Source organism: Lycium barbarum, chromosome 11 (assembly GCF_019175385.1).
Source record: "Lycium barbarum isolate Lr01 chromosome 11, ASM1917538v2, whole genome shotgun sequence".
NCBI lineage: Eukaryota > Viridiplantae > Streptophyta > Magnoliopsida > Solanales > Solanaceae > Lycium > Lycium barbarum.
In genome coordinates, this window is record NC_083347.1 from 22,765,716 (window position 1) to 22,777,757 (window position 12,042).

The following is a 12,042-nucleotide window of genomic DNA, read 5'->3' on the forward strand; positions in this document are numbered from 1 at the left end:
ATAGCACTATTATATTAAGGCCAAATACATAGACAACTCTTTAAACTTGTTCATATATTTCATTTAGACACTTTAACTAAGGACTTGACCTATTAAACACTTAAATTATTATTCAAAATGTGTCAATTGAACACACCTTGCTGACATGGCAAGTCCCATGTAATGTACCTGAACTTGAGCGCGTAGCCTTGAGGGAAAATTAATTTTGGCTGGCTTTTTTTTTTTTTTGGTTGCTTTGCTGATCTGTCTTTTAACTACTCGCTGCTTTTGCCACATCATAGCAAGTGCCATTCACGCACTTTATGTTGCTTGGAATTGTAAAATATGTGTTCAATTAACACATTTTTTAGGTGTTTAACAGATCAAGCTCTTAATTAAGGTGTCTAAATGAAATATATAGACAAATTTAAGGGCCTGCCTAGTATTTGACCTTATATTTATAAATAATATATCTACGTCCAAACGCCTGTTTAAAGAAGAGTGATTGCTCTAATGCTTTGGGAGAAAAGTAGAACAAGATGTCGGTCGTGCATGCATAGGGAACAACAGCCATGACCTCAACAAATCGGACTACTCGTTAGTGACCCATTTCCACCGTAAATTAAGGGGCCAGAAAAAAGAGAAAAAAATGTGTTGACTAATATTATATAGGGTAATTTGCTACACGCAGACCTAGCTACCCAACGTTTTTCTTTTTAATTGATTTGTTTGTTACGTTGCATAAGGTTCAAAAAATGGGAAACAAAGAAATTCTGTGAAAATGGAAAACATATTTATTTCATGAAAAAGACTCTCGAAGGTATCACTAAAATGTAAACTTTAACGGCAACTCCAATATAGTGAAATAGTAAGTATTTATGGAAATAAGTTTAGGGCACTTATATGGGTCAATCTAAAAGGGAATAGATAAAATAAAAGAAGAAGAAGAAGTTTATATTTTACTTCTTAAAAAAATATCTCCGTGACTTTAAAAAAAATAAGTTTATTTATTTTTTTAAACGAACCAAACCCAACCCTCGACATTAGTTGGGCCTCAAAGGGGTACCGACGCTGAGTTAAAAACAAAATAAAAAAATTATAGAAAGAAGAAGCATGAGCACCTTTTTTTTTATTGAGAATTAAGCGTACAATAATATTAAGCATCGCGAATCATTCTTAATTACTAGAATAAAAAAAATGTTCTCTTTTTTCGCAGGGTAGAAAACGGAAAGCTCAGCTACAGTTTTGAAATCTTCTTGCCAAAAAGGAAGATCTTATTTTTGGTCTCTCATGTTATTATTTGGTCTGCCGGAGAAACATGTGTGTCTTAATTCGGGATTAAGAATGTTAAACTAAAAATGATAAAATAAACCTCTTTTTTATTCTCGTATCATGTTATGATCATTTGGTCTGCTAGAGTAACATATGTATCGTGGCCTAACTTGAGACAGTTACGCCATGATGGTGGTATAAGTGTAACTACCAAAGCAGTAATTGATTGTCGCGATCAAACTTTTTTTTTCCCTTTTTGCATTAAATTAGGTCCACCATTATAGTTTTGAGTTTTGACCAAAGGGGTCCAATTTTTTGAATTATAAAATGGAATCTCATTCTCTAATGTGATTTCAGAGGCCAACATCTTCGTCCTAATTATCGGAGAACACATTATTCCACCGACTAAAGTTGACTACCAAAATAACAAAAGTAATATCGTATTTTATTTTTATTTTTGCGGTACTATTTGAAGGGGTATGCATTTTAGGATGAAGTGACATATGCTATAGTGAAAAGAATAATAAATAGTAGTAAACAGTTTTAAGTAGCTAAAATATCGTGTCATAATTTATATTTGAGTATAAGCATGAATTTAGATGTTTTTATTCTTTTATTAATGTAATTTAATCCCTACTGTTTTAGTTGGTACTTCTGATGTTTGATATATAACTAGATTATAAATGTCTCATTGTTATTTTTTCCTATAAGGTCCGGGGAAAGGGTATGAGAATGGAAGAGGACATCAAACCAAATACATCCAAACTTTTTTTTTACTCCCCTTGTACCAGTTTTTGTGATACTTTTTGTATTTGAGAGTCATAAAAAAAATAATCTTTGACCGCTATTTATTCGTGTGCTCTTTAAATTTTTTAAATTGTTAGCTATTGTGACTTATGGTACTACTTTTGTAGTTTTCTAAATATATAAGTTACTTTTCAAAACACTTAAAGATTGTTTGTCTGAATTCATAGTCAAAATAAAGAAGTTTGATTTTCGAAATCTGAACAGTATCACATAAATTGGGACATAAGGAGTATATAATAACGCCGTTTGTTCGAATATTTTTTGGTTGTTTTAGAGAAATACTATTACAGAGATCATATAGTAAACATAACATGAAAAAATCAGTTCAAAAGAAAACTTGACCGTTATAATGAAATGTTCGTACAAAGAATAGCTGTTGTACATACGCAGATTTAGAGTAAGTTTTTTTTATCCATAGCATTAAACAATAGAGAGCAATATTTTGTAAGAGCAAAATTTACACACATACTACTACATTGACGACATGCATGGTTGTCAATTCATTAAATTCAGATGCTTGCCTTAAGCTTCACCCAAAGCCCTCTTCCCCAAAATGAGTGGAAATTTCTCAATAATTTCCGTATGCACGCATGGGTTTGTTTATATGGATAGATATATGTATCGTACAAGTATCAATACTGTGTCGGCAACAGTCCAATTATATCCACAATGGTTATATATGTAATTTAATTACTCCATCCGTTCACTATTACAAAAATAAATTTTTATTTTTACTTGTCCACTTTCGCATATCAATAGAAAAATAATTTGTTTTTCATGTTTTACCCTTAGCATTAATTACTCATTTCAAATCATTTCCAAGTCCAATACAATTATACCCCAATTAATATGAATATCATGGTAAAATATGCACTTCATTTATTAATTCTTAAGGGGTGTGTAAAGTCCATAGTGGACAAGTAAAAGTGAACGGAGGGAGTACTTTCTTTTGAATTCTGTTTTCTTTTTCTGTTTAGATCGCCTTTCATAACTATGGAAGATTTTAATCACTTTTTGTTTTCCCGAATATGTATACTTAATCTCACTTAATACTCGTCGACCGATCATCTTGTGGCAACAAAGCGATTTTGAAGACGAATAAAATGAAAATTTAGTCCCTAGCTATTTGCTTGGAATAAGATCATATCCAATACAATATATAGTTATGTTAGCAGTAGACAGTAGTCAAGTTGTGTAATTTCATATTTCAAATCTAGCCACTAACTTGTAGTGAAAACTTAAATTATTCATCAACTTTAAGGAAAATATTCTATTGTAGGAGTGGACAATTTTACTAATTTTTCTTTGACATTAGATTATTGAGGAAGTTGGATATACATACATGGAAATATATTAATGCTTCCATTTGATTCCTAAAACAAGGATGTGAACCAAACAAGTTGGCTCACATTCAAAGCAGGACTACAACTAAATAATTTCTAATGAGTGACATCAACCCAATAGATTTACTTTGTTGATAAATTAAAGGCGAAGTACACTACGTTATTGTTCCACATACATGCATTTTGTTGTACCTAAAAAAAAAACATACATGCATTTTGCTTGTACATAGATTAATTAATGTTTCTTCTAATTTATTTTCCTTTTTTCCTCTTTTTGTCCTCCCTATTCATGCATAAACAAAGAGAGTATTTTTTTCACGTGTGAAATTTCTGTATACAAACTTACAAAGTACTGCAGTACTAACTGCACAAACAGTAAACATAACCGCTGAAATCCTGGTCAAATCGCATTTTCAAACTAAAAGTACTCATATATGCACAATGCATATGCGCACACTAAGTCATATTTAATGGCAATTCTTTTTCCACGATAGGTATTGCACGAGGCAAATAAAAATCAACCCCTTTCAATACGTTACTTCGATGACCTCTTGTAATTTTGAACGTTAGATAACATCACAAAGACCTAGCTACTAATTGACAACAAAAATGTAACGTGACCTCTTGTAACTTTGAACGTTAGACAACATCACAAAGACCTACTAATTGACAACAAAAATATGTTAGATGTGCAAACAAAATCTCTTATTGGTGGTGTGGGTTTAGCTCCAAATAAACAATATCATACTATGCTAAGAGTATCTTCAGACTGAAACGGCTCAAGAACTTGTATCAGAACCAACGATTCGATAAAACAAGTTTAGAGATGTCGAAATGATAGCGTTGCCTCGGTTTACTAATTTTACCATGCCAAAGATAGTTTGGAGACGCATGCGCATAATAAGCTAGCTTTGGACTTCGCTGGCCATAAAAACTCTCAAGGCATGACCGGTGAATCGTGCTAATGAGCAACATAAATTTAGTCCGAGGGAGAAATTATTGAGTATTTTGACAGTTGAAAAGATTGTGAAGTCATATAAGGTGTATGGATATTCTTAATGGCACGTGAGCCATTTGAAAAATCACGCGGGCTTGGCCCAACGGTGATAATATTACACCATATTAAAAGTATTTTTGAGATTGATTAACTCAACAAAATCTATTTAGATTATACAGTACATAAGTATAATGAGCAAGGTTTAATAAGTTACCATTTTAATCAAGTCAATTAATGTTTACCACAAAGACTTAGCTGTAATAAGGGTGATAAAACTGGCCATAAACTGATAAACATATGGCTTATCTAAGTTTGGACGATTAAATACTCGCTCAATTATTAACTGAATCATTCTAATTAGTCCAAATTCAGCTCAACTCACTCATTTGACTCTAGTACTTAAGATTAGCTGCGTGAGTTGCAAAATCTATATTAACAATTAGGGGTCGTTTGGTAGTTGGTTAGAGTTATGCATGTATTAATAATACATGAATTAGTTACGAAGGAATCTGTGTATTATTTTATGCAGGGATTAGTTATGTAGGGTTTAGTGATTCATGTATTAGTTATTCAATCTTATATCATCCATAAAATAATACATAGATTACCTCATAACTTGTACTCCGTCCGTCCTAATTTATGTGATATAGTTTGACTAGGCACGGAGTTTAAGAAAGAAAGAAAGACTTTTGAAACTTGTGGTCCAAAACAAGCCATGGATACTTATGTTGCTGTAAATCATTTGATTAATAGTAAATAGGGAAGTTTTAATTAATTTTTGCTTTAAATACAGAAATGTATCATTCTTTTTGAGACACACTAAAAGAAAAAGTAAATTGGGACAGAAGGGGTACATGTATTAGTTATGCGTGCGGGTTTTTAAATTATAGATCAAACACTGTATTAATGTATTGGATTTTATACATAGCAAAAGTATGCTAGCAAGCATGATATTACTTATGTAAAATTTAATACATGAATAACTTAGCTCTTAACCAGCTATCAAACGAAAGTGTTTATAACTTAAACTTATTCTAAAGAGCATGGGATGAATATTCTTCTTTTTCTTTCTCTAATTTATTTAGTCAAGAAACCCAGCTTCTTTGTCATTTTTCCTTTTTGAACCAACACCTACGCAGTAATAGAAGGGGACTGTAGTACTACTTTTCAAGAATATGACACAGAGGAATAAGGTTTAGCCCAAATTTAGGGACAGAAATCACGTTGAGAAAAAGTTAAAGTTAGCTACTTCTATTCATCACCAAAAATAAAGCGTGCCATGTGTATCATAAAAAGAGAAGAAAAAAACACGGGGATCATAAAGATGCAGCTTCCATTTTCAAAACCAACAAAATTCAAGTAACAAACCGTTACAACTTTAGAATTTTACAACACCCCCAGTCCCCCACCCCCGGCACCCACACACACCCCAACCGTAAATTATGTTTATTTCTTATTTCGTTTATCCTAATTTATTAACACTCTTTATTTTTTAGTCAGCATAAGAAAATCATATCTTTTTATATTTAGTAATAATTTAATTTTAAAATTTTCATTTTACCTTAAATGAGATGATTTATAGCCATATAAGTATTTTTGATTTATAATGGACGACAAATTTTAAAAGTTTTTTTTTTTTTTTTAAATTTCATGTTCAATCATACGCCTGCCTTCGTATAAAGAGAAAGAGAATAATTTTTCTTTTCACTTGGGGCCTGTTTGGAAAGCCACCTAGGTAATTGGAATTGAGTGTAATTACACAGTTTGGCCTGTTTGTTTGACCAGATAATTACACAGTTAGGTGGGAATTTGGTGTAATTGAGAGGGTGTAATTACACTCTCCAATTCTCAAGGGGGGTTGAGAATTGGTAATTACACCCTGTAATTAAATGATTACTTTTTAGTTTATTTCTTTTTTATTTTAATTTCTTTTCTTTTTTAATTTATTTTTAATTTCTATTATTTAATCTTTTTTTTTTAATTATTTTTTTCTATTTTTTTTATTTATATTTTCATTTCTTATTTATTTTTTCTTTTTCAAATATATTTTTATTTTTATATTATTTATAGTTCATTGCCTTTCTTCTCATTCCCTATATACTTCATGTGGTTTCATATCATTGTTCGTATTTTTTTATTTTATTCATTTAGCATCCGTGTTATTATACTAATTTTTGAAACTACATCTCTTAATATTAGAAAGAACGGGTCATTAACAAACTTGACATATAATGAGTGACGTTATTAAAGTACAATTTCGTTGTGAATGAGGTTATATACTTATATTTTCCCTTTCTTTTGAATTATAAGAGTATTATGTTAATTTTTTTTCTTTTGGATTTTGAATTTAGGTTATATTTTCGATTTTAACTTATTTGTTTAGTACCATTGACTTGTTATATCACATTGCATGCTATTTATTTTTCACTTAGTTGATAGAATTTCTGTCAAATATTTGAATGATGCTATGGCGTTATATTTATAAATATTCCTTTTGTGTCAAACATTCAATCCCATGACGTTCTCACAAAAAAAAAGTATGCTTTTAAGTTTTATAATCAATTAAAATTAAAATATTATTAATTTGAATTTATATATCAATTATTTTTTACAATATTAGTTACAAATATATGATTATTTAATTAACATATTTTCAAGAAACAATGTGTTATTAAATAACTAATTTGATATCTTTTATAAAGGCACATATTTTTTAAATATTAAATTTTAATTTTTTATAACTAAATTTTATTTTTAAATTAAACTAACTGTATAATTACACTTGTGCAACCAAACAACACGCTTATGATTACACTGTAATTACATTATGACCAACAAACATGTCTTTGTAATTATAACACTGTGTAATTACACCAATTCCAATTACCAGGTGGCTTTCCAAACAGACCCTTAAGAAAGTGACACACACCTAGACACCTACATATATTCTCCCACAGTATAGAACAGATCCCAAGCGAAGAAACAGAGCAAAACAGAGCACATTTTTGCTTAGAGCTTCTACTATTTCCTTCTTCACTCCTAAAACCTCTTTAGGAGTGAGTCTAGAAGGAAAAAAAAAAAAACCAATTTCAATTATGAAGAGTTTTTTGCACCATTGTTCTATTTTTCTTTCACTCTACATCATTTTTTCTTCTTCTTGTAGAGCTTTTGATTATTCAGATGCTCTTCAAAAAAGTCTTCTTTACTTTGAAGCTCAAAGGTCCGGTCGTTTACCTTATAACCAACGTGTCAATTGGCGCGACCATTCTGGTTTAACTGATGGCTTAGAACAAGGGGTAAGTATTAAAATTTGTGTTTTTTTTTTTTTTTTTTGAGTTTGAAGTTTGGAGAAATTAATGATTTTGGGGTTACTAATGTTTGAAATTAACAATGTAGGTGGATTTGGTTGGAGGGTACTATGATGCTGGTGACCATGTAAAATTTGGCTTACCAATGGCATTCACAGTGACAATGTTGTCATGGAGTGTGATTGAATATGGTGAAGAGATTTCTTATGTAGGTGAAATGGAACATGCTTTTGAAGCTATCAAATGGGGTACTGATTACTTCATCAAAGCACACACTAGTCCAAATGTGTTATGGGCAGAGGTAATTGAAGAAGTTTAAAAGAAATGATTAAATTAACATAATTTTGAGGAGTTGATTCCTATGTTAATTATAGCAGAAAGTCACTTTTCATCGTTTTGGACAGAAATGTACTAAACTGTTAGTTACTCATAGAAAAATGACTTTCTGAGATAACTGTTGTTAGTTGAGTGATCGTCTAAGAAATCAACTCTAATTTAAGCTAAACTTTCGGTTATCTAGACAATTAAAAAATTGTTAACTTTTGTGACGTACAGGTGGGAGATGGAGACACTGATCATTACTGTTGGCAACGGCCGGAGGACATGACGACTTCTCGTCGAGCATTCAAGATCGACGAGAACAACCCCGGCTCTGACTTAGCCGGGGAGACGGCTGCTGCGATGGCGGCCGCGTCGATTGTGTTTAGGAAAAATAATCCACATTATTCTCACTTATTATTGCATCATGCCCAACAGGTAAGCTAATAATGAAAGAATTTAAATTATATACATTGACTGACAGTTACTAAATTTGATTAATTACATGGGGTACAATGAACATGTGCAGTTATTTGAGTTTGGTGAAAAATACAGAGGGAAATATGATGAAAGTGTGGGAGTAGTGAAGAACTATTATGCATCAGTAAGTGGGTACGAAGATGAGTTGTTGTGGGCAGCATTTTGGTTATACAAAGCCACCGACAAGGAAGAGTATTTGGAGTATGTAATTAACAAGGCTAATTCTTTTGGGGGTATTGGTTGGGCTATTACTGAGTTCAGTTGGGATGTTAAATTTGCTGGTCTACAAATTATTGCCTCCAAGGTACGGACTAACATTGTTCCCATCAACTTTTTTGAGTTCAGCTTTCCTTCACCGACTGTTTATGTTACTCTAATTTTAAAAAAATACTTTCTCATTCCTGTCGGATTCTATAAATCATGTAGCTTTTGAAGAATTTAAAACACGCTCTATGGTGTTTTTGAAAAGTTCGAGCAACATAATTGACAGTTTATATATGATTTTGGTAACGTTTAGCAAGTATTATATGGTAATCTGAAAAAAAAAAAAGAGTAAATAACTTCTTGTTACACGTTAAATTGTAATTACCATGTGATTTAATATGTCTATATAAGTTTTTTTAAATCATGTTAGGGTAAATGTGCATTCCATAGGTTATACCATGTGCTTTAATGTTTATGCTTTGCTTTGAGATGATGAAATATTGGGAATATTCTTTCTCACTTTTGCACAAGATTTCATTTTCAAATATTTGAATTTCTTGGGCCAGCATGTTTTGTACTGCCTTTGCCTTATCTTCCGATATTTCAATTTCAAACTTATAAAACGTGTACGGTGTATCCATAAAAGCACAAAAAAGGAAATGTTACACTTTTAAAGTAAGGAGCCTATTTTCTTTGAATTTAAATTGTTTTAGTATTGTCTTTTTCTCAGTGTCTTTGTGTCAAATCTCTGAGGCAGCTTTTTTTAAGAGTCAAATGTGGAATAATACTTTTACTTCTGGGCGGGATATGCTTTTACTTTATGGAAAACTAACTAGGACATGTACTAATGAAGTTGAGAGAGCTATGTGAAGTGAACGCAAATTAAGGCATCTTAATAAATGAGGACTAAATATGTGGTGAATAAAGGCATAGGGCCTTGAAGAACAAAGTCACATGCATATGATATCTTTGCATCGGACATTTGACAGTGCCTTTAATGTAGGGATCTTCAATTCAGATGGTTAAGGGGGGAAAAAAAAACAAAGAAAAAGAAAATATTTTTGGCCGGGAAAAAAAGAGGGTAGTTATGTCATACGTGTTACTATTAGGCACTAGTTATGAACAGTGAAGAAAAAATAGAAAAAGACATCAATGGGTAGTTATGTGTTCTGGGTATGTTGTTGTTGTAAACACTATAATACAAAGTTTTTTTTTTTTTTGCTCTTATTCTTCTGGCATGTGATATAATGTAATGTTTGTGGTGAAACCACTGTTGGTGATTCTGATTTGAGTTCGGACAACATTGAATTGCCATCTTACCCAACCTGAAGTTATAAGCAGATTTGCCCCACTTTTTGCTTCTACTAAATATTGCATATCTTTATTTTGATGTAGAAATAATTGAGCACAAAGCGTTAATGTACATACTTAAATTCAAAATTTAATAGAGCCCACTCTTTTTTGGCATGATAAAGATGCCTATCTCCTTCACAAATAGTAGCCTAGCAAGGAAACGGCTAATAAATTGATGTGACAACCCACTGAGTAGCAGCACATGACCCATACCCAAGAGAAAACAAAATGAGAAAAAGATGTAACAATCTAATTTTACTTTATAATAATGTGATTTTCCCTTTTCCGTCGGTTGAAAGATTAGTGAATTCCAACTTATTTGGAATTGAGACGTAATTTTTCATTTGAACTTTGTCAATGCAGCTACTGCAAGAGGAAAAGCACAAGAAACACAGCCACATACTTGAACAGTATCGATCAAAAGCTGAACACTACATATGTTCATGTCTCAACAAAAACAACGGTAGCACCAACGTCGAACGTACCCCAGCCGGCTTATTATATGTCCGGCAATGGAACAACATGCAGTACGTATCGACGGCGGCTTTCTTACTCACAGTTTACTCAGATTTCCTTCAAAAATCCAACCAAAAAATAACCTGCCATGGAGGAATAGTTGATCATGAAGACCTCTTCAATTTTGCCAAATCCCAAGTGGACTACATTTTGGGCTCAAATCCAAGAAACATGAGTTATCTTGCGGGGTTTGGCCCAAATTACCCAAAAAGAGTACACCATAGAGGGGCCTCCATTGTGTCCTATAGAGAAAACAAGGGCTTTATTGGATGTACCCAAGGGTATGATTATTGGTACAGCAAAAATGGGCCAAACCCAAATGTTCTAATTGGGGCAATTGTTGGTGGGCCTGATAAACAAGATGATTTTGATGATGATAGAGCAAATTATGTGCAAACAGAGGCGTGTACATATAATACAGCACCTCTTGTTGGAATTTTTGCAAAGTTGAATTTCTTGAATAATCCACCATTAATTGCATCTTTCTAAAAACAAGTATTACACCCAATGTTATATTCATAGAATATGTTTACTATAATCTTTTTTGTATTTCTCTTTTTTGGGTTTTTCTTATGGTGGCTAAATTTGGCACAGCCCCGTGACACCTTGTGTACCCCAATTGTGTATATTTAATAATGCAAGTAATCAACTTATGTATTAAATCTATCCATTTTCGTTGTGTTGTCTATTTCAATATTTTTATTAAAGGGATTATGACATTATGTTATGTCTTGTATGGGATTTATTATTGAGGTAAGCGATGGACTCTTTTGTTAGGCAACAGAAGAAGGGACCTAACTCCTAAGCTGAATTATAGTTCAGATAATTCTTGCTCATATTTGTAAAATTATGTTTACACGAATTCAGTTTTATTCAATGACGAGTAAAATACATTTACATGGCGACACGTTCTGCCTGAGTTATTGTAGGAAAATAGTACAATATTGATACTGAAACAAAATGAAAAACAATTAAAAACAATAAAAAGTTTATCAAATTACTATGTCGTAGCAACTCACTGTTTCGAAAGCGACTTCACCCTAATTAGAATTTGCACAAAACAATTACCCAGATAATATCATTTCATTAAATTCAGAAGCTTGTCTAATTCCGCTTCCCCAAAATGAGTCGAAATTTGTAAAAAGTTTCCGTATGCACGTATGGGGTTTGTATGCCAATATAAATAGATACATATTGTGCCAATATTGTGTCGGCAACAATTTAATTCATATCCACAATGGCTGTATAATTTGATCACTTCCCTTTGAATTCCCTTCATTTTTCTAATTTTCTATATAGATCGCTTTCTGTTTAAGATCCTTATTCCCCTTATTTGCTCATTTGGTAAGATTATAAGCATTGATTTTTTTTTTTTTGATAGTTTTAACGAATAGTGAGATTTCATGTCAATGAGAAAATATATAACTTTTGAGATCTAAATTGCATGTCCAAATAAAATTTTAAC

General features: G+C 31.8%; 1 protein-coding gene across 1 annotated transcript; it reads left to right on the top strand.

Moving 5' to 3' along the window:
- Positions 1 to 7,360: 7,360 nt before the first annotated feature.
- On the top strand, positions 7,361 to 11,243 carry LOC132616762 (endoglucanase 11). The gene is made up of 5 exons (XM_060331410.1): positions 7,361 to 7,694; positions 7,795 to 8,007; positions 8,262 to 8,462; positions 8,554 to 8,808; positions 10,425 to 11,243. Exons 1-5 carry the CDS (start codon positions 7,494 to 7,496, stop codon positions 11,064 to 11,066), a joined length of 1,512 nt encoding a protein of 503 aa, XP_060187393.1. The 5' UTR covers positions 7,361 to 7,493; the 3' UTR covers positions 11,067 to 11,243.
- The last annotated feature ends 799 nt before the right edge of the window (positions 11,244 to 12,042 follow it).

Excerpts from the sequence above, each read along its gene's own strand:
- LOC132616762 (XM_060331410.1), top strand. The coding sequence starts at position 7,494 with ATGAAGAGTTTTTTGCACCATTGTTCTATTTTTCTTTCACTCTACATC. Across the intron at positions 8,463-8,553 it reads TATTGCATCATGCCCAACAG|TTATTTGAGTTTGGTGAAAA; the intron begins GTAAGCTAATAA and ends GAACATGTGCAG. Across the intron at positions 8,809-10,424 it reads TACAAATTATTGCCTCCAAG|CTACTGCAAGAGGAAAAGCA; the intron begins GTACGGACTAAC and ends TTGTCAATGCAG.